At 39.6% G+C, this 23485-nt stretch overlaps 3 protein-coding genes across 3 annotated transcripts; 1 reads left to right on the top strand and 2 right to left on the bottom strand.

Moving 5' to 3' along the window:
* Positions 1-3221: 3221 nt before the first annotated feature.
* PCOAH_00038510 (Uncharacterized protein) lies at positions 3222-6983 on the bottom strand (the record flags this gene model as incomplete). The annotated part of the gene is made up of 3 exons (XM_020060642.1): positions 3222-6501; positions 6715-6776; positions 6924-6983. 3 exons carry the CDS (start codon positions 6981-6983, stop codon positions 3222-3224), a joined length of 3402 nt encoding a protein of 1133 aa, XP_019916916.1.
* A 6158-nt stretch (positions 6984-13141) lies between these two features.
* Positions 13142-19220, top strand: PCOAH_00038500 (Uncharacterized protein; the record flags this gene model as incomplete). The annotated part of the gene is made up of 2 exons (XM_020060641.1): positions 13142-13546; positions 13689-19220. The coding sequence occupies 2 exons, from the start codon at positions 13142-13144 to the stop codon at positions 19218-19220; spliced, it is 5937 nt and encodes a 1978-aa protein (XP_019916615.1).
* Positions 19221-20940: 1720 nt separating this feature from the next.
* On the bottom strand, positions 20941-22236 carry PCOAH_00038490 (Branched-chain alpha keto-acid dehydrogenase; the record flags this gene model as incomplete). The annotated part of the gene is made up of 1 exon (XM_020060640.1): positions 20941-22236. The coding sequence occupies one exon, from the start codon at positions 22234-22236 to the stop codon at positions 20941-20943; it is 1296 nt and encodes a 431-aa protein (XP_019916228.1).
* Positions 22237-23485: the final 1249 nt, after the last annotated feature.

Here is a 23485-nt window from a genome sequence, read left to right as displayed (position 1 = left end):
AAAAAATGCCATGGTAAGTTCATCCAAATCTTCATGACATGAAAGGACAATTTTTCCCACGCGCATGGCCATATGTATGCCCCTCCCACGCCGCGTCAAAAGCGTTTTGCAATTTTACACATTTGGCGTTAACTGAAAAGGCATTGCTTTCATGAGAAGTTCACTGACATGCTGATGAAAATATGCACATGTGACTTGAAGGAATTATTATACTGATGGTATTCACGGTGGGGAGGGAAAATGCAAAATGGAGAATTCAGTTGGGGAGTTAAATTGGGTGAATTAAAGTTGGGGTTCTTTTTAGCAATCATGCGGGGAAAGAAATTCCAAACAGTTCTATAGGTGAGCAGTTGAGCATTTACTTATGCTCTGCTCTGTGTGCAAGGAACAAGTAGCACAAAATAAATCCTGCCCATAGCGCTCTTGCACATTTCGAATCGTAAAGGTCATCACTCGGTGTGTTATTTCCTCCTACTCAACTTTCCCCCCATAAAATGTAAAAATGTCCTCCTGTCCAGGTGTATATAAAAATAGGGGGGCTAGGCTGTGCCAGGATAGGCTTATGAACAAGTCCCTAGGAATTTTCCTTTCCCCACTGGAATGGTTCCTCCTTCGCGGTGATATAACTCACAAATGAACGGCGAATGGAATGCTGCCTACAAGTAGGAGCCCAAATGAGTCATACCCAATTTTACACACCTTGCTAGTGGAGCGAGCGGAAAGTGTGTTAAAAAGTTCGACTCAAATTGGCAATAATTTTCCCTTTTTCATGTGTTAGTGGGGATACTGGTGTATACGAAGAAGTTATGCATTTCTGTTTGTAGCCTCAAAGAATATAATGTAATGTGAAGAATCCTTTTTTGAGTAAAAATTGTAGAAAGGGTTAGAAGTAGGAAAAAAAAAAAAAAAAAAAAAAAGGGAAAAAAAAGATCCCCTTTATGCGCACTACACATACACATTCCAACATTACATAAAAAGTGATGTATCCTTTCGCAGTGAAAATAAGAAAAATATCATTAATGTCAATTGGAAACAAAACAAAAAAAAAAAAAAAAAAAAAAAATGAATGAATGAATAAGTAAACAAATAGTCAAAGTATAAATGTCATGAGAAAGAGGAAAACAAAATAAATACAAAACGGGAAATCAATCGCAATTCGTTTAAGATACAATTTCCTCACATTTTCCCGCAACTTATTCCTCCACTTTTATCAAACGAAAAAAGATACGTTTAACGGATTTACACACGCTTGAATAACCCCAGGAGCACGCTCAAATTTTATGTGAAATGTAACATCCTCGAATTAAGGGGGAGCAATTTTCCACTTACACAAAAAGGAGTAAAATGCAAATATTAGTAAAAACCCTGACCGGGAAAAGACAGTCGTTTAATTTTGAACCATCCAGTTCTGTTTTTCAAATAAAGATGGCAATTGAGGAAAAGGAAGGAATAGACGCAAAGCAGATTCGGCTCATCTACTCAGGTTTGCCCTCTAGCGAAAAATGCACCCCTTTTGTTGCATTTTTTTCACATTTTGATTTCATTCCCAATGTGTCTTCGCTTCGTGTTGATCATTTGGAGAGAACCCTGTTGACGCCGCTTCAACATCGTCCACACTGCTGCGATAACCCAGTTAGCAGTTTACACTTGGCATATCCCGCGTTACACCCCCAATTGGTAACATTTTTTCCCCCCTTTTTTTTTTTTTTTTCAAGGAAAACAAATGCACGACGACATGAAGCTCAGCGACTACAGAGTGGTGCCCGGCTCAACCATTCACATGATTTTACAACTCAGAGGAGGATAATTTTGACTGAACAAAACGAGACCGGAATTTGATTCACCAACATATTTACAGCGAATATGTTTATTGCTTTTTTCGCGTCCAGGATTATACGATTGTGCATCGCGTATGATGTGTATACGTCATTTTTTTTTTTTTTTTTTTGGCCTCATTTGTAACAAAACATTTGCAAAAGTTTAGCTACTCATTTGCTGTTTGCCCACTTTGCTGCTTGGCTAATTCTCCTTTTTTTTTTCGTTCTACAAAGGGGCATCCATTTGTTGAGCATACAAAATTTGCTTTCCGGGTGTGCAGCCTTTATCCATATTTGTTCATTAGCGCATTCGATAAAGTGCATTTCCCCCCCCATTTTGGCTAACCCTCCTCCAAGCCATGTCTGGTCCAACACTGCTCAAACGTACCATGTGACGCACCATCGCGAACGCAAAGGTTGACCAGATGGAGACATTTTGCTGATCCCCTCTATTTTAACATTTTTTTTGCGTTAAAGAAAAGTATAAAAAAAATGTGAACCAAAAGTGGAATCAAAACTTTTCATTCCCCCAGTAGTTGTTTCCCTATGAGGGAATTCTCCCCCAACTGGAACTGCCCAATGAGCAGTATTTATTTGGCCTTACTTAGCGCACATGTGTGGACCTACCACCACAAGTACACATAATAATTTGTACCTTTTCATATTATTTAAATACAATCTTAATGGTTATAATAAAAACATAAATGAACACAAAAGGGGGGATATGATGTTCTAAATTTATACATATGTAGATAATGAGAAATAAATAAATAAACGAAAAGGGAAAGATACTGTATAAAAAAATGCACTTTTTACATTTTAAAAAACAAAAACTTTATGTATTACAAATTTTTCTTTTTCGAAAAAGTGTGTTTTTAAACAGAACAAGGTGGGCAGGAACGCCACTACACGGCGGCGACGCTGCACTATGCGAAAAGCGACAGGTGATATTGCACTATACAATAATTACATCCCAGCATAACCTGGCAGGTATTTTTTTTTCTCTCGCGTTATTTGCACATGGGATGCACACCATTGCACATGTGAGCGCATAGCGATTTGCACTTTTCCACATGTGAAAATGCATACCTCAAATTGGGTATACAATGACATGCTTGACGCAAAGGCGCAGAATATAGCGGCATTTGCATCAAGATAGCGTGCATAACAAAGTGTTTACTTTACACGCGTTTTTATTTGAGGTGTGCATACCCGTCATATGCAGAATATGCGTGTGTCTTCATGCGAATACAAACACAAATGCGGCATAGAACTCTTGCTGGGTAAGGTGGGGTGCTGCTGTGAGCTACGAATAGGTAAGCAATTTGTGGTAAGTCACAACCGTTTGTATATTTATTCTGTTTCCCCCTTTGTACCCCCGCAGGTTGGATTTGCTAACAAATTTCACTTTCTCTGGTTTGCTTTGCTAAGTCTCTCCTGTTCCTGCATGTACTTGCAGTAGGATTCATTGTTCCTGATATTATGTCTCTCCCCAACAATGACAATATTTCCGAGTTGTGCCAAATGAATGGATCCTCCCATCATTTCTTCCGTCTCGAGTTGGGATCTCAATTCATTCAATCCTTTGGCTGTATCTTTATGTGTCTTCTTTCTCCATTCGGATAATCTTAAATCGAAAACATCTTGTATTACAAATTTTATCCTTTTGGAATACATTTTTTTTCTTTGCAATTCTTTGAGTCGACCAAACCAGGTATCTAAAATGTTCTTATATTTCTCCATCTTATCAATAAAAAATCCAGTAGAATAAATTAGCTGAAGGAAAGCTTCAATACAGTATTCCTTTGGTTCCTCAAAAGCAATTAATAAATCATGTGCTATGCTAATTACTATCGATATGGATACAATTTGTCTTTGAAATAATTCTCCTATCAATTTTACAATTCCAAATAATCTTTTCTTTTGTTTTTGTTCCACAAAACTTAGCTCTTCTTCATTTTCGTCATTTTTTAATTTTTCCTTCATGGTCGATTCGAAGGTGCTTGGTAAATTTTCATATTCTTCTTGGATTTTTTTTAATAGTGCAATTTCGAAGGAGGATTTTTTTTTCATTTCAAAATTTGGCGATCTCCATTTTAACGCTTGACAAACATCTGCGTACATTTCTGACCAGTCATGTTCCAAAACAGCTTTGTTAATAACTTCATTTACAACAGTTTGAAGTTCGTCTGTATTGGTTCGTGAGTCCATAATTTGGCACATCCTTTCTGTAATGATTGGGAAGTTTTCCACCGTTAATTTGTTCAGAAGACTTTTTACTTGTCTTTCCATATACTCCAGGGGGGACATATTTTCTTTTCTCTTAAATACGTATATAGCTTTGGCTGGTTTTTCCGTCACTTCTTTTTTCTCCTCCTTTTGCTGTTGCTGTGGGTCATCATTTTTATCAACTTCATTCGTTTTGTCCTTCATAACGGCTTTATCATTCGTTTCGTTTGCTCGATCATCTGCTGCGGTTACTTCGTTCATTTTGTTATCCGTTTCGCTGCAGGTATTTCCCTTCTTTGCATCCTTGGCGTTTTTCGCACCTTTGTCGTTCTCTTTCTCCTTATTATTACCAGCCCCCCCCTTTGCATTTTTATTCTTATTTTTATTTTTTTTTTTCTTCTCTCCAAGTGACGTACTCGCCTCTGCCCCTGGCAGGAAGAACGGTTGTTCATCATCCTTCTTCCCCTTGCCCTTTTTCTTGTTCTTGTCGTTTCCCTTTTTGGACATATTCATATCAGCTAGCTGATTCAGAATAACATTCTTCTTTTTAATAATGGAATTAATGTCTATATATTTGTCTTCCCCTAATTCTCCCCAGTCATCATTATCCTCTTCCTCATTGTTATGCTTTTGGCTCCCTGCACTGTTCATCATGTTGGGCTTATTATTGATGCTTCCCCCAAGTCCTGCTCCTCCAGGAAGAATGTTCTTACTATTCGCCACACTGTTATTCGTCCAAATGGGTTTACTATTTACGCCTGGGTTTGTTACCACGCTTTCTTTGTTGAAAGTACTTGTTGTTCCTTTGTTAGCAAAATCCGACTGAGCGTTAAAATTTCCATTCGTGTTGGTATCGGTTTTATTTTCAAAAGGGTAGCCTCCTTCCTCTTTCACAGGGGGTGCGTAATTATTATTATCCACGTTTTCACACTCCCTTTTGGTAAAATTTGCATCATCCGTGGGAGGCATGTTATTCAAGTGGTTCGCATTAGAGGTCTCCTGATTATTTAAATTGGCGTTCCCTGAAGAGTGTGGGTAAGAATTATTTGTTGCATCCATGCCGTTTCGGTTAACACCGGAAGGGTTGCTCTTCTCGGGATATGCATTATTTCCGCTTGTGCCCATCTGACCCACATTTCTGGCGTTCGCATTGAAGGCATAATTTAGTCTATTCCTGTTGGCATTTTCACTACTGTATATATTGCCCTTATTATTTTGGTTATTGTAGCTCATGTAGACGGCGCTCTGTGAGTTTACCCTGCTCACGCTTCCCCTATCATTACTACCACTGTTGCTTCCTCTGTACGGTGCGTAGTACTTATTGTTTGCCCCTTGCCCAGCATAAGGCAGATATTCATTCTTCCCTTGATTAGCGCCATTCACGGGAGCGTTATTTTCATACTTCTGTTTGTAGAATGATGAGTTATTTAAGCTACCAGATGGACTGTTTAACCTAGCAGTAGTCGAATTCGCATTATTTTCCATCAGTGCAGTATACTTCGCTTGTGTCGAGTTATAATTCTGGTTGGGATTAAATTCAGCCGAACTATTTTTATTTGCTCCATCCACGCTGATATTTCTACTAGGCATGCCACTACTATTGCCCTCATTCTTAGAATTCCCACTGTTCTGGTTGTTCCTGTAGTTCATATTCTTCCTATCATATGGGCTAGTGCCATAGTTAACCGTGCCGTCACCACTTTGCATGCTCGACTTTGTAATCTGGTTATCCTTATTTGCAATTTCGTAAAAGTCCTTATTATTCATGTTGCTAAAATTGTTGTTAAGTTTTCCTTCCCCATTTGTGAACTCATTTTGATTTGCTTTTTCCGCCTTGTTCTGATTGTTCAGCATTGTTTCATTATTTGCGTGGTTATCTACACTGGCGATATTCACACCGTTCGGGTTGTTCATGCTGTTGCTACTGGCTGAGGGCGTACCGCTACTGACACTAACAGTATTATTTGTGTTACTACTATTATTGTTAATGTTCTTGTTCACACCCTTTGCACTGGTTACGGAGCTTACATTCTTCACAACGGAGTCATTCCTATACGAATTTTTACTATAACTGTTCCTGCTATAATACCTGCCATAACCATACCTTGAATTATCCGAGCTGCTCATATTTTTACTGTAATGATATTTGGATCTTTCTGGGCTGTTCCTATTGGCATTCAATTCGTTACTGTAATAGACATTGTTTCTATAGCCTCGTGAATTGCCGTACTCATTTGCCCTCCAGTTTCCTTGCTGTATTACATGGCTCTTATTATTCATGGAAGAAAAACTGTTGCTTTCGATAGATTTATTTGCATTCCTAGACATGTAACTTGAGCCGCTACTCTGGTTATTATACTCATTTCCCATATTTCGCGGGTTGCTACTCTGCTTGCTGTTTGTCAATCCCTGCTGGTTGTACGATCTAGACGCGCTGTTGTTTCCAGGGTTATTACTATACGTAGGATAGGAGGGGTAGAAGAAAAAAAAGAAAACACATGTGGTGAAGCCGGCCACGCGTTATTTAAATTTTGCATGCATTAAAAGTACGCACTTGCATGTGGAAAAGCGCAACCCCGAAGTGGCACATTCTGTCACTGCTGTGTTCACATATATATTATGTACACACATATAGCGCACAATTCCTTTTTTTTTTCTTTCTTGCTACCTCTTCATGTCGCCATCGTTCCCCTTTTTATTGTTTCCATCCGTAGTTGCAATGTTTTGGGCCTAGGGGGGGGGAAAAGGGGTGCACATGAGTAACCGCAAATGTAAGCTACAACACGAAACAGCTTCGTGGGTGGGCACAAAATGGACACATAAACCCATGCGCACATAAGTACGTTTTCACGCATGCACGTATTCGCTCTGACTTACTTCGTTCAAGTTTTTTTCATTGCTCTGGACATTCTCCTTCTTTACATCCATGCAGTTCATTTTTGTTCTTTTCCTTTTTCCTCTCTCTGGTGTTTGACGTTATCCGGATGGGTTAGCAAATTGTAGGCGAACAGGTATACGTACATGTAGAAATTCGTGCAGGCGCACATATGCTCGAACGTCTTTACATGTATGCGTTCATGCAAACACGTTCGAGCATATGTGCACTTGTAAACGTGAATGGACGTAATATGTACGTATATATATATGTGCCTATATAAATGTGCCTGTATAAATCTGCCTATACAAATGTACGTCCGTGGGTACGTTCGAAAGTACAATCCCCGTGCCAAAAATATGTTAAAGCATAAAATAGCTGTGGAAAAAACACCAACCGGGGGTACGTATATGGAGAAAAATTTAATTAAAAAAAGGCATGTACATATTTATACTATACGTACGTATACTGTATGTGCGTATAGTTTACGTGTGTATACTGTACATATGCGCATTTGCATATTAATGGTGCGTATTTGTTGCGAAAAGATGGCACAAGTGAGGGGTTGCATAAAGTATGTATACATGTACACGTGGGTATTCGCAAGGCGCAAGCTTGGTACTACTTACAGGTTTGCTGATTTAAAAGGCCCAAAAGAGGCGAACGCAATTTGTGCCACCCTGAGAAATTGTAAATAATATTGCTTAATCACTGGCGTTGCGAAAAAAATTATATGTAAACATGAGGGATGTAAGAACTGCGCAAATGGAAAACGAATTTTCCTTCTATTTTTGCTTTCCGTTTATTTTAAAAAAACTCCTAGGGAAAAAAAAATAAAACGAACCAGCGAGCGAACGACGAACGAACGACGAACGAACGGACGAACGAATGGATGGATGAATATATTAAAACGCAATGATGTGAAGATAAACATAGAGTATAAATATGCATTTATTATATATGTATTTATATGCATATGATGCCATACATGTATGTGGAGATTACGAAGTGGCACCACATGGAAAAGCGATTTTACGTGCGAACGTTATATATGCGTTATTTGTATATATGTATGTTACATGTACCATGCAAAACACGCATGTTTTTTTTTATAGAAAAAATGAGGTGTACATGGGGTAACATAATGCGTTCACGCAAGTTGGTTTTTGTTTGTTTTGGTTCTTCACGGTAACATTACAAACGCTTGAACGCATATAAAACATGCAAACAAGTTACTCGCAGGGCAGCCCCCGATGGTGGGAAAAGGAATATACGCATATATACAGCATGTAAATGTAAGCTGTATTTATATATTTTTTCATATTATACATACGAAGCATGCGCAAATAAATATTACATGTATATATATAATGGTATTGCATGTATACATGTGATAAACGCGTAAACGCAATGATCATATATACCCGCCGCGATATTATTTTCTGCGCGAGTGACATTTTCCGCGGAAGCTGATGGTAACAAGAAATTACGTTTTTCCACTCGCTTTTTTTTGAGCAATGTTAAACACAAGAAGTGCCATAAAAACCCGATGAGTGAGGGAAAAGGGAACGCTTCAGAAAAAAATGTGTTTGCTCAGTGGTGGGTGGGGGCGAATAAGTTCGCAATTTTTATGCGTCACTATATATACAGTGCGTAATGCAGTGCTCTACGCGAAGCAAAAATTTCCTATGCATATGTAAGAAATTGCTTGTGCTATATTATACTGTATTTATGCGCATATGAATATAACCTTTCACATAATAAATACTGGGCATGTTACATTTTACATGTGATATATACCGTCATTTATATAAGCATTGCAAACATGCTGTAAAATTTAAAGCACGTTTTTACCTTTGCCCCTTGCCCGATTCCAAGCAAGAAGAGGTAGTTAGTGCAGTAGGAAGCGTTTGCGTGGTAGGAAGCAAAACAAACGATCGCTCAAACAATGACCCGCTTTCTCCCTTAAGCAACTTTTTTACGCATTTCTCTAAAGTATAAGGAATATATCTTTCCGCGCATATTTTGGCAGCAACCTTTACCGCAGCACCTTCTACAACGTGCATACGGTGGGGAACAGAAAGTTTATGTTCGTGGGATCTTCGCAGTGAAGATATATATATGGCGTATATACTGCATATTTATGTGACCTACATATAAACAATAAACATATCCTTAATGCATACGTTAAGGATTCTTTTCACGATTTTTGCTAAATCGCCTGCGGATCACGCGACCTTAAACGTGGTGAAGTGAACATGTTCTATGTTTTTTTCTGGTAAAAACAATTTTACTGCTCAAAGATGTTATTTTGTTTGTTTAACTTTTAACACTGTTGGGAAAAGAATGAAACAGAAAAGGAAAAGAGCAACGTGGAATGACATCCTCTACGCAGTAAACATATGCGCATTTGGCATGCATGATATTTGCACAATGAACTGAAATTCGGGCCGCAACGCAAAACGGAAATGTGTTGCGATATATTTACATGTGCAGATTTTCGTAAGGGCATGCCAAGTCACCATTATTGCACGTCTTCGGGGTGTTAAAGAGAACGTACCATTCCTCCGTTTTTTTATGTGCTACTTTGGCAGCATGACATTAGAATGTTCCATAAGGACTTATTAATAGGGAAAAAATTGTCTTTTCTTTTTTTTTTTTTACCATTGGCACGTTCCTACAGTAATTGTGGGGATTGCCACTCAGGCAGATAGGAGTTCAACGCGTGTTATGTAGTATTGTGTGGGAGCTTCTTTTTTTTTTTACCTCCGCATTGAGGTATTTTGCCACATGGCGAATTAGCAATGCACCGAGGGGGGGGTGTTACGAAACGTTCCACTATTTCTGTTACGCAAGGGTTTGTTTGAGTCAAAATTGTGTATATACATAGTGATGTGGAGGCCAGTATTACAGTGAAAATGCAGACATGCCTATGTAGAAGTAGGGGGTTAAACTTTGTACCTTCTGATTTCCCCCCATCACTTTGCTGGTCACGTTCATTACCTCTGGGGGTTTATTAAACAGTGCGATATATGTATATACATATAACAATGTTCTACATAAGAATTGTGCCTTGTTTGGCATGTCACCGTAGCGAGAGCCATCAGGATGGCGCACGTTTGGGATTTTTCACAACCATAATTCTACTAACCGTTTGAAGGGGCGTATTGCAGATGATTATGTCGGCGAGGCGCATGTGCTTACTTACTGTATGGAATTTACAACTTTGGCTATATCGTGTGGAGGGTGAGAAAAGCCGAAAGAAAAGAACGTATAACAGTGTAAGCGTCGTTGTATGCTCGTCTGAGATATTTTTAAAACGCGCGGTAGTGATTAATAAATGCATATGATGCAAAATCGTTTTGCTAATTATGCAACGAAAAATGATGGTAACGTGTGCGTCCTCCGAATGTTTATTCAGCGTGCAAGTGTCGCCGTAACACATATATCGCATGCTTTTATTCGTATATTTTCCCAAATTATGGGTTTAAAAAAAATTGCACATTTTTTGCGAATATAACCAAAGTACACTATTCCAGTTTAAACCAAAAAAGTACACACACAGCGTTCGCATGTGCTTATGTGTACACTATTCGTTACGTAACATAACAGACATTACATAAAAGGAAAAGGTGATTAACACAGGCGATTTGTTGGTGTGTCATTTATTTTGTTGCGTGATTTTCCGTTTTGTTCACCATTTTATGCATTATTTGTCCTGTTTTAAGGAATTTTTATCCGTTCATCACACGAATGGGGCGGAAAAGGGTTGACATAAATTGTTGAAGTTCATACAAAAAACGCGTGAAATGTCCATTTTTCCATCCTTCAAAAAGTTGAAAAATCCGTTACACTGAGAGGCGCATGATAAGTCTGCGTTTGTGGATCGATAAAATCACTTAATGGAGTTAAAAAAGTACAAAAGGTTGATGAAAGAAATGCCAAGTTGGTTTCAAAATTTTCAAAGTTAGCCAAAAAGGTATTTATGTTGCCTGTACGGGCTATATCTACAAAAAAAAAAAAAAAAAAAAAAAAACAACGGCTATTTATGCGCATTCATTGCACATTTTTGTACTTGTGTACGCAGCAAATGTAAAGATCTGTAGTTGTCAAAAATAAAAATTCAAGTGTAGATTAAAGAAAGAGATTTAAAAGAGAGTTTTTGTAAATAAACAGAAATGTTGTTTTGCTTTGTCAAAGATTTCACCAAATTTGGTTAATCCGGGTGACATAATTAGCGCTTTTTGCGTCTGGGCGAACCATTCACTTTTAGCATGCCTAGGAAAAAATGTGCTAGAAAAATTTCGCACATTTGGGAACGGTTTTTCAAAACTTGTATAATTTCCTCAGTTTTGTACGCTTTGTGCGACTCCCCTACTTTTGTGCGCTTTGTGCGATTACCCCAGTTTTGTGTGCTTCGTGCAACTACCTCACTTTTGTGTACTTTGTATAAATCCCTTAGTTTTGTGTGTTTTGTATAATTTTCTCAATTTTGTTTACGTTGCTCGCGTTTGCCCTTTTTGTGAAGCCTTTTCCTGTTGTTTTCGCTCATAACGCGCGAAAGACCGTTGCGTCAAAAATATTTCTTCACTAATTTGTTTGGCCCAGACTGTGCGACCCTCTCTCCTTTTTCGCAAGAATTAACTGAACTTACAACGTTTCAGCAGAGCAGTTAAAAACTTAGGGAGGGGGAATGTTATTTCTACGCACAGTAGAAAAGGGAAGAAAACGAAACGAGCAAAGAAACAAAAACTGCAGTTTGTGTTTGATTTTTCCTACCATCAGCTATAGCCTGAACATTGTGGGAAAATAGCATATGTCACGAGTTAGTCACGTACATATATATATATTTCTACCTTATGGGAATTAAAAAACTCCCTACGTTACCGCTAAACTCAGCTTTATTTTACTTTTGTCGTTTATGCTTAAGAGAAGCGCAAGAAGGAGTCAAATTGTTCCTTAAATTGCCTTCCCCAAGCAACAACTTTGCGATGACACATAATCCTACATGAAAGGAGAACGCACAGACAAGGAAAAAGAAATAAAAAAGAACGAATTATAATGAGCTATTCGCTGAACTTAGACACTTCCAAGAAGACTCAAGATGTTTCCGGCACAAGCGACATGTAAGAAAAACAGAAAAAAAACGATAAGTACAACTGCAACGTTTATGTCTTATGTAGTACCCCATGGGGGAGGGTGTTCATCCTGTGCGGGTACCTGTTGTGCACGCATCGTGTGTGTAGATTAAAATGCCTTCATAAGTACACATGAACGCGTTACGTAGATGTTGTCTCAAAATGGTCTTAGATATATGTTGGAGGAAGTGTGATTGGCTTCCTTTTTGTGAACGTTTATGTGATTGGACAACAAAACGGCATTTAACCGTATTTAACTGCATATAAGCGTATTCACAACTTTTGTGGCCTTGTCTCGATGAAGAGACGGGAACTTGGCGCGCGCATTCCTTACTGCTTAGGAATCCTTGCGAGGAAGAAAAAAAAATGAGTGTTACAGGGGAAAAAAGGGCAACTATTTTAATTGTGCCACGGGAGCGTAATGAGCGTGCCCCCCCATAAAGCATTTCCATTGCATCGTTCACTATTAAATACCGTTTGGTATAACTTCACACGAGGAAGAGACAAAACGAAGGAATAATAGAATAAAATAATATTATTAAAATAGAGTAAAAAAAATGAATGAGAATGAAAAGGTACCCTTTTTGCGGGTCATAGTATCCGTCCGCGACTGAACCCAACACTTTCCGTTTAAGTATTGTCTCTTGTGGAAATTGTGCAGTCTTATTACTTCCTAAATGAGCAACATGATAGGGTCATCAGGCGGTGTTTACTTTATTATGCTTTCTTTGCGTGTTACGTTTACTGTGAGGGAGTTTTTTTTTTTTTTTTTTTTATGATCTTTACTTGAGATAGTTTTTCGAAGGGGTCCAAAGAACGCCTGGCTCTTTCCCGATAAAGAAATGGTGAAGACTCGCGCAAGCATAATTTTGATGATATCCTTCCCCCTCTATTTTTTGCATATACATATGCGTGTGTGTATGCACGTTTGTTTACATCTGCGCAAGTGGATGCTCTTCCCCCACCTACACACATTTGTGCGTACTGGCTTGTGAAGGATTCATGATAAGAATCCACCGTCTGTCCGTTCGCACAGCGGTGGTTAAAATGCAGCACACGTACATCTGCTAACTTACGAAAACATGTTTTTTTTCAGAACGGAGAATGTGTACGAAAAGGAAATTAAGGAGATGAAGGAGATGAATGGGCTGGACAGCTCGAACGCCATTGCCCAGATGGAGGAGGACGGGGAAGAGGATCGGGAAGGAGAGAGCGAAACAGTGAAGGAAAAGGTGAAGAAACCCCCCTCCTACGACCAGAAGGAAAAGAAACTCACGAAGAACAATTTTATGAAAATTTTTAAAAAGAAGAAAAAATCGGAAGAAATGGAAGAGACGGTTTCGAAAATATATGACTCGAATTGTGTGCTCACGAATCCGAATAACGTAGACGAAGAGAAATACTACTTGTCCTTCAGTGAGCTAAACAGAGGCGACGACATGTCCGATAAAATTGTAGAGGAACGAAGCCCAAGGGATGCCAAACATGTGGGCAAATCACCAACGGGACAGGCGAAGAAAAAGAGTAAAAGTGTAGACAAGAAAATGTCAAGAGAGAGTAGGAAAAAAATGAAAATAAAAAAAAAAAAAAAAAAAAATGTCTTCCATGGGGGAGATTAAAAATGAGAAGAAGGACAAACTGGCTGAAAAGCAGAAGAGTGGAGAAAATTTGAATGGGGAGAACGAGGCAGAGGCAGTGGACAGAAATTACAATTTTGAACCACACGAAGATTTAAAAAAGGAAATCGAAAAAATAAAAATAGATATAGACAAAATTAAGAAAAAGGGAAATGTAAAAAGAATATATGATGATTTGAAATATATACTCCTTTTCCAAAATGAAATAATTGACATATTGATAGAGGACATCCGAAAAAATAAATTAAGGACAAAGTACGACATGTTAGAAGATAGCACCGTGAAGGATGATATAAATAAAATTATTTTAAATCACATAACATTGGATCTTTTAAAATTTAAATATATAAATACAAAATTGAAGGAGCTAATTCTCTGTGTATATGACACGAAGAAATTTAACGCCTTGATAAGAAAAATAGTATATAACAAATTGGATGAAATGAAAAAAATTGTGGATAAGAATGGCGAGCTAACTTTTGCAAAAACTATGTTGAGCTTTCTATACAAGCAGCTTAAGTACTGTCTAGAGGAAGAAGTGCAGTCCTACTATGAAGAAGTGAAAAATATGAACGACGATATTCATAATCTGAAGAAAAATGTGGTTGATATCATTTTTGAGGCCATAAATGATGTATGCACATTGCCACATCCAAGTGAGATATACCCCACGAATGGGAAAAACGCCAAATATGAAGCGGAGCAGAGGAAGAAACAGATCATGTGTCCAGAATATCAGAAGGACTTGAATAGCTTTTTCTCCCTATACGATAGTGTGCACGTCGAGGGAGTAAATCAAAACAAGTTTAAAAATTTCTGCGTTTTAGGAAACGCGAGGAAGGATAACCATATGGCTCCACCTCAAGTGGTGAATAAGAACGTAACATTTGGTGATAATACTGCTGCCGGTGTGGATAAAACGTATTTGATAAATTCAGAACAGATGCTAAATTATCCACCGTCTACCACCATTTTGAATCATTCCTATGTGGTTGGAGATGTGCCCAGGAGGAATGGCTCCAATTTTAGAACCCACAAAGTCGTTTCACACACCGCGCCCATAGATGTGAGTTATTCAAGGAAGGAAATTCAGCAACCGTATTCTTATGTGTCTAATTTGAAGGTACCAAACGGGGGCACCTACACGGATCACTTGAACAGTTATTATGGTGGGGCCACTTCTGCAGTGGTTAACAATGAATATCACGCAAATGGGTTTCGCTATATTTATGGCAAGAGTGATGGTCGCAGAATGCAAAGCAGCAGTAATAATCTAATGAGGGGCGTTGCTAAGGAATGTTCTCTATTCTGTAATGGACTAGATAAAGTGAGAAGCTCGGGTAACTTTACGGACCACACGAATGGCAACCTCATGGTGGGGAACAACCCCTATGTGCAGTATCCAATTGGATGTAATGATCTTAACCGGGGAGATGTATTCGTTGTGGAGAAGATGGACGGCAGGTCAAGGATTACTCAACCCGTGGGGTGGAACAGTCATGCGGGTGGGTTCACGGTACCTTCTCGTGTGGACGTGCAGAATGGTGATATGATCGAAAGGGGACACATTGACCCTTTGAGAAGTGTTTATTTGGGCAATGGGAATGACGTGAAAAATTCTGTATGCACCCCTTCCACGGGAGCCACCGCCCCTACCGCCATTCATCCTGCAGACACGAGTGGTACGCCGGACCAGATGACCAACCCAATGGAGTACACCGGATTCGAAATAGTATCCAGCAAGGAAGACATAAAGAAGTTAGAGGCTTTTCTTAACGACAAGTGGGGAAGCTTTAAGCTGTTTGAAAAGTGGGTTAAGGACTGTTCCAAGTGGCAGTGGATAGATTTGAAGCTTCAGAGGGAGTACATAAGTAGCAATGTCGACTTGGAGAAGCTGAAGGAGGAGAAAAAAAAATACTTAGAAAAATGTATAAACAAGAAAATAAAAGAATTGTGGTGCGGACGTATGAAAGGTCTAATGAATTTGAAGCTATGCGATATGGAAAAGAAAGTGGCAAAAAATTTTACTTCAAATAATGTTATTAGTAAAAATATTTATGACGTTATTTTGGATTATGAGAGGAGCTCTATGTGCTACCAAGATTTATACGCAAAGATTTTAAATGCACAGGGGGACAACAAAAAGATCAGTTCACTATTTAAAAAGTACAACGTGTATGGAGAAAAGATTAGTGATGATGAAGAGGCCAACTTGACCCACGGGGAGGGGAAAAAGAACTCCATTACCAACACGGAGGGTACTAAATGTGCCAATAAAAAGAAGGGGTATATGCAGTCCTTAATTTATAGCTTTAATAAGAAGACCCACAAGCAGAATAGTGCTAAAGACGGTTCTCAACTGAAGAAGGAAAATGAGGAGTCGAACAAGAAGAAGGGGAGCACCACTTCGGTGAAGGATTCAACTAATTTGAAGGAGCAAACGGTTGCAGAAAATGGAGACAAGGCGAAGAAGGAAGATGCAACTGTGAAGATGAATGGGCATACGAATGTGAAGAACGATAAAGACAACATCCGGGAAGAGGTCCGTAGCAACCACCCAGATAGGCTAAACAACTCCTACATTTCCAACGATTCGTACCTGCATAATGACTCTCAGCTTAGGAGCGGCTCCCACATAGGAAGCGAGCCAGGTAGTGGAAAAAGCCCCTCTGAAAGGAGGAGTAACTCCCATCGTAGCAGCAGTTCCAGCTCAGGTGTACGCATAGGACGGTCAACCAGAAAGGGAAAGGAAAATCACGGTTCCTTCTTCGACAGCTTCTTTTTCTTCAAAAGTGAACAGAACAAAAAGAGCTCTGGAAGCAAGTCGGGTAGCACCGAATCAGCAGCCAAATCTAAATCAAAATCGAACAGCTCACAAAATGAAGATGGCTACCCCATGGAGTATTCCAAAATTGTGGACTCAAGTAAATATAACAAAAAGAAAAAGAAAAAAAAAAACAAAAAGAGTAACATGAGTACCTTTAAAAAGATTTTTTATCTGAACAGGAAAAAAAAAAGCAAGGAGAATTCCTCCGATAGTGATGAATCTTCGTCCGACTCGTCCGCAAAGGGGGAGAAAAAGGAGAAACGCGCAGAGGGTAAGGAAGACGCCACTAGGGGGGAGAAGAAAAAGCATGACAGAAAATCAACACTGGAAAAGGGCAAGGTAAAAAAGGGAAGCCTAGACCAAAGGGACAACCCTTCAGACCGACAGTCCTCCTCTGATGAGGAAGAATACAAATATGACGGAGAATTCGAGTACGAAATTTTAGAAAAGGAAGTGGGGGACCATCTACACTTGGAAGAGGGAAAGGAAAATATCGTGTCCATTGAAGAACTAAACATGGAACAAAGTTGCGAACTGCTGGCAAAGTCGAATGTTAGCAGTGATGTGGGTGCTAGGAAAAGTCTCAGCATGGTGAAGGATGGAGGGAAGGAAGAATCCAAGCAGGGAAAACAGCAGGTGAAGCGAGGGAGCAAGGGAACAGGTGCGCAGGAAGGAACGAAGGAACCCACACAAAATGGCAAGGCTAAGGCAGGAGAACCCATATTGGTAAGTCAAATTAACGGCCACATGGAAGAAAGCACACGTCGCTTGTTAAAAACCAAAGCGAATGAGCTAAATAAGGGATACTCATTTGTGGAGGACCACTCGATCACTTCAGGGGGAAATTCCAAGCAAACGTCCAGCGTGGTAAATAAGAAGGCGAATTCTCTTGTGGATGATGGGTCAGCCCCACTGGGGGAGCAAAAAAGGAAGTGCAGCCGTGACGGTGAAGGCAACGTAAACGCGCAGAATGTAGCAGACCAAATAGGAGCGGATGACCAAACAGCGGGGGGAGAAAAATTACAAAATAATCACGCCCACCAGGGGGAACACCAAAATAGAAGCAAAAAAAATAACTCCATTACCCATTCGGACATTTCGTACTACTCCCATGATGAGGAAGAAGAGGAGGTAGACGAAGGGGTGAAGGAATACGACAACTTCTCGAGCATAGGTTCCATAAAAAAAGAGAATAAAAAAAATAAATTTAATAAATTCTTTAAAAATTTGGGAAAGTTTAGCTTCAAGCCATCGAAAAAGAAGTCCAAAAAAATGTCCACGCGGATGAGCGAAGTGAATCTGAAGAGTGCACCCAGTGTCGCTTCCAACGAAACTAATGATGAGCATATGGATGAAGAAATATTAGGGAAGGGTCACGAAGGGGTGGGGCCCAAAGGGGTGAGTACACATGGGAAAATGTATTTCTCGAAGAGCTTCATGGTAAATAGTGACGTCAATAATAAAAAGGGGGAAGGCCTCGCCAAACGAAAAATGAGTCATCAGGTGGATAAGTTATATTCCTATATAAACAAACTGAAGGAGAAGAAAAGGAGTTCCATCAAAACGGAGGTAAACTTGAATGATGAGAAGGCAAACGGTGCAGTGAAGGAGCAACAGCAGAGGGACGGTGAGAAGAAGACAAATGGCAAGGCAATCCTCCCGATGCGTATTATCAGTCGCATCGAAACTGCAAACAGTATGAGTGTGTCCAATGAAAACATCACGAAGGAGGTAAAAAAAAAGGACTCAGAAGTGAACCCTTTGACGAAGAGGCCATACAGCGGTGGCAATATAAACAAGGGGGAGAATCATCTGGGTGAAAATCATCTCGATAAGAGCAGCCCTAGGGGGCAGAAAAATTCCCCCCGCTTTGGTTACAGCATGTCTAATCAGGAAATCTCAGAAGGAAGCGGCAATTCTGGCGATAGTGGCTCAGCTGTGAATATCACATATGAGGAGAGTTCAGGGACAGGCGGTGAAGAAGCCACAGCGGAGAAGAAACACCAAAGTGGAAATTTTGACCAAGTTAGACACATCACCAGTGCGAAGAGGAAGGAAAGTAAAAAGGACAAGGGGGAGAAGCTAAACTCGCGGAATGCGCGTCGTGAAGTGAAAACGCCCAGCTTGTCGTTTTCCTCAGATAACCTAAGCAATTACGTGAAGAGCAAATACCACGTTAAGGAGAACGAAGAAATCCACAGAGAGGTGATGAGCTCCGGAAGTGACATGGACAGTAAGCTGGGCGATAGCATGTACAGTAGCTTATACCTCGAAGAACGGGGCCAGAAATTTAAGAAAAATTTTTCGAAAAAGTTCTTAAACAAAAAGAAAAGTTCCAAAAGTTCAAGAAGTTCAAGAAGTTCAAGAAATGGAAGGTGTTTCAAAAAGGGGAGTCGAAACAGGGACGAAAATTCCTCAAACTCTTTGGACATTGTTAGGTTATCAAGTTTTAAATCAAAGTCAGATGTAAAGCTCTCGTGTAGTAACAGCAAGGGTAGTTCTTTCTCGTTGTCCGATTCGAAGGAGTCTCACATTTCGCGTGGGTACATGTCGGACAGCAGGAAGGAGAATAATTCGTACTACAAATATGTCCAGTCGATATTACCCTTTGGGATGATGGCTCATCAGGGAAATGCTAATCACGATGGGGATTCAGAAGATGGAAGAAAGGGACGTCCATCGGAGAGGAATGGATAATATGCGTTGGGGAGAAGCGACCGTGATACATTCCACACGATCGGTCTGACAGGCGGAGAAACCGACAGGGGAGCACTTTCTCCTTCGGCCAGATTTTCTGAGAGGAGGAAAGTTGCCCAGGTGGAGGCATACATTTGTTGCAGAACTACACGAGCATTTTTCATTTTTTTGTAACATGTGGATGATTCACCGTACCCATTTAGTGGAAACTACTGAACAGTCTTCCTTTCACTGGCAGCGGTATGTTACCCTTCTTCGACGCTAAGTTGAGTGCGCTTGCGGAGAAGCGTTGTTTTTTTTTTTTTTTTTTTGTGTGTGTGATGAAAAGATGAAAAAAAAATATAAAATGGCTAATACACGTTCATTCGCGAGCACAACGACGTGGTCACATTTCCATTGCAACGTTTCATGAAAATTTGCAAAATTGACATTGTTTCCGCGGGGTTTTCCCATCAGTGTTGTTGTTTTGTTTTGTCTCTGTCACATTGCAATTTTGTTATATTACATTATGTTTTTTTTTTTTTTTTTCCTTTCTTTTTTTACGTGTCCACTTGTCAAAAAGCATCATTGGGGGAGGTACGGAAGCATAGCCGACAAACCGCCTCCCCCTTTTGCGAGTTTGTTTCGTTCATTTTTCCAAACTTGAGTTACTTAATTTTGTAAATGTATACAGAAGTGACGAACTGGGTATCCCCATCGCTCTCACGTTTGCTGCTAGCGAATGTGTGCAAGGTGGAATTTATTTTATTTTTTTTAACCTAATGGTGAGGGAGTAAGCATTCCGCTTTTTCTTATTTTTCCTTTTTCATGTAATACTGGAAGGTGTATTGAGGAGCAAGAAAAGTCGTGAACGTTTTTTCTAATTAGGGGATTCATGTGTGCACATATTTTGCCTGCAGCGAGTTGCCCCCCCCCGGTGTGGTACCTTCATTAAGAGAAGGCAACTCTGTAGTTAAGCGGTGATGAAGAAAAGGGCAGTTTATTCCCTTTTGAAGATCCCTGTTGGCCATCAATTGGGTGCTTTCAAAGATGTGCATCACGATTTACATCTACACAAATTTGCAATTTTTTTTTTTTTGGCGAACCGTCTTAAACATTTTGGCAACTTTGTGCACATGCAAATTGGTTGTCTATATTTTCACTCCATTGTTTTTCATCCCGTAGGGCAAAATGGTTCATGCATGCAATATGTACTAGCGGTGCATACGACTGCATGAACACACTGGAGCACATTTAAACGAGGAAAACCTCCTTTTCGATGCTTGCAGCTGAATTGTTCACAACTACGAGGGACACCGCCTCATTGCGTGCGTCTCACGTGGTACATTTTGAATGAATCGCATAATTTCTTTTTAAAAAAATGCATTTGATGCAATCGCTTCGCCGTTATTGCGCATAAAGGGCAAATTGTTGAAAGCTGTTTGGTTGGAACACAGAAGTGTGTAAAAATAGCTGTTTGGTGTGATTAAGGGAGAACAAAAATGCTAGGTGAGCTTGCTCTGTTTGTTCTCCCTAAATTTTTAGGTCATGCAAGTGATTTCTGGCGGAACCACTTTGCAACCAGTTGGGACGAGACATGCAGACGTACGCACGTACTTTCTGGGTGCGCAATGTCCCCCAACTTAGTCCCCTTCAATCTCACGCAAAAAGGTGAAAAAAATGATGCACAAGCGAAACAGGTACTGCTGCTTTGGCCGATACGCCGACGTGAGTAGCTCAACTAACTTTCAAACTTGGACGTGTCGTAGCAGTTTTTATGTTGCTTGAAAAACTCCTCAAAGTTTTCCCTTTGCTCCTTTAAATTCCAGTCCTCCTCGTGGTACACATTTTCAAAGAGGCCACCTACAATATTGTACCTCTTAATGCTTTCATGTTTCTTCAATTCCTTGAGAACTTTTTCTTTGACGGCTTTTCTGTGCAGTTTGTCATCCTCCTCTGTGTACAAATTTTTATTCTTTAAGTAAAGGAATAGTCTGCTTATTGGATGGACCCCATCCTTTTTCCAAGCATCATTTTCTTCCTTTGGTCTGTAAAGCGTGGAATCATCTGAGGTACTATGGTGGCCATATCTGTAGGCCATAAATTCCATAAAGACAGGTTTAGACTGTTCAGTGCAAATTTCTCTCATTTTTTTTGCAGCTAAATAGGTAGCGAATAAATCATTTCCATCAACCCTAACGGATTCTATACCTAAAGCTAGTGCTCGAGGAGCTATACCATCACCTCTGTACTGATCTTTTATAGAAGTAGATATAGCATAGAGATTATTTTTGCAAATAAACATGGTTTGGGATTCTCTTACGGCTGCAAAATTTAGAGCGGCATAGAAATCTCCTTCCGATGAAGAACCATCCCCACAAAACGTAGCAGCAACAGCTTTCTGATTTTTCAATTTCAAGGCATAACCACAACCGGCAGCATGAGATAATTGGGATGCTAAAGGAGTTGTAATGGTGTGTATGTTTAATTTCTTACTAGTGTAGCAAATACACATTTGTCTTCCTTTCCCTTCATCATATTTGTTCCCAAATAGTTGGTTAATAATGTCAGGGTAATCAAATCCCCTGGACAGTAAAATGCCTGTTTCTCTGTATTGACAGTATAGGTGGTCATCTGGGGTGAGAACTTTTCCCAACCCAAACTGGATCCCCTCTTCTCCATCATTTACAATGTAAAAAGAAATTCTGCCTTGTCTTTGAATGCCATAAAATATTTCATCCCATATTGAAAACTCAACCATCTGTTTGTATAGGTTCACTACTTCTTCATCGCTAAAGGGAGCACTATGACCGTCTAATAAATTCCCTTCCGTATCTAGTATGCGGAAAATAGGAAGTCTGTTCACTTCATTTGTCGTTTTTAATTCGGTTGAGAATTCCGAGTGGATGAGCCCGTCCGTGTATATTTGATATGCAGAGAAATTTCTCTTCTGACTTAGGGTGCAAATGTTCCTCTTGGTGCAGAAACGGGGGAAGCAGCTCCTCCTGCAGAGGTACTTTTGAACCAAGTTCCTCATTTTGGCTAGCTGTCGCACGGTACGTGTGTATACCCACCCAAGTGTGTACTCTGAAGTATTGGCTTGTTACCACAGTTTTCGCGTGTCGTTTTTTCACCTTCCCGTTTGCCCGTTGCAACTTGTGTGTTTTTTTTTTTTTTTTTGCGGGGAAGTGGTGTGAGGGGCTGATTATCCACCTTGTTCTGTGTACACAAAATTGTACATGAATTCACAACTCTTTTTTAGGGTGCGCTATATAGAGGAAACACAAAACGATCTTGTTAACTTTTTTTTTTTTTTTTTTCGTAGTAACATTAAATGTGCGGGAGGGGGTGATGGTGGCATAATGTACCGCCAGGAGGAAGCATAATCACAATGAAGTGGTAATTACTTTGTCGCGATTTAGTTTATACATAGGTTGAACGTAGAGAAAAAAAAAAAAAAAAAAGTGTATACCTCACGAAGCAATCAAAAAACCTGCTTCCGTATCACCGATGTAAGCATTCATACTAACATTTGTCAAGTGCTTATTTTTCTGTTTCCCCAGCTGTGCAAATATTTTTATATGCATACATACACGATATCTTGGCACCATTTTAAATCCCGAACTTCTGATCTCTTTATATTTCCACAGTAAAGCACCTCCCCAAGAATTGTCGCCTTTATGCACTTTTCCCATTATTCAAATAAAAGTATAAAAAAAGAAGAAGAAAATTCCCGCTTATTCTTGTTGGCAAGAATATACGTCAAACTTCCATTGGTGTACTCAAATGTGAACCAAAGCAGCTTGTTTCTCCAGGACCACGATATTTCACAGGGTGTACAAAAATTATGGCAGTTTGCCCAGTTTCGTCAATTGGTCAGTTTGGCTGATTTTGCCAATTTTGTCAATTTTTCCAGTGTTTCCAATTTTTTATACTTTGCGGACGGCCCCATTTAAGCATCCTTTTCGCACATCCCCCTTTTTACACCTTTTAGAAAAGTTTTTCATTATTTGCGCTGAATAGGATTTACCTAACGCTGCTCATTACAGGGCGCTTTACGAACGGAATGAACAATAAAATGAAAAAATTAAAGTACTAGCCATTCGCAAAAAGGTAAAATAGTTAAATTAAAATTAATTTGTAGCCCCATCGAAAGGGAGCAACTGAATTTTTACCACACCACACACAGGATTATGTGAAATTACTTTTTTATACATGCCATTTCTTTTGCTAAAATGAAAACTTAGCGTTAACTTCCCATATTACACTGTGCCACAATATGTTGT

The sequence above is a fragment of the Plasmodium coatneyi genome, chromosome 12, assembly GCF_001680005.1.
Source record: "Plasmodium coatneyi strain Hackeri chromosome 12, complete sequence".
Classification (NCBI taxonomy): domain Eukaryota; phylum Apicomplexa; class Aconoidasida; order Haemosporida; family Plasmodiidae; genus Plasmodium; species Plasmodium coatneyi.
Note: the sequence above shows the minus strand (reverse complement) of the source record. Positions and strands in the feature narration are given on the sequence as shown.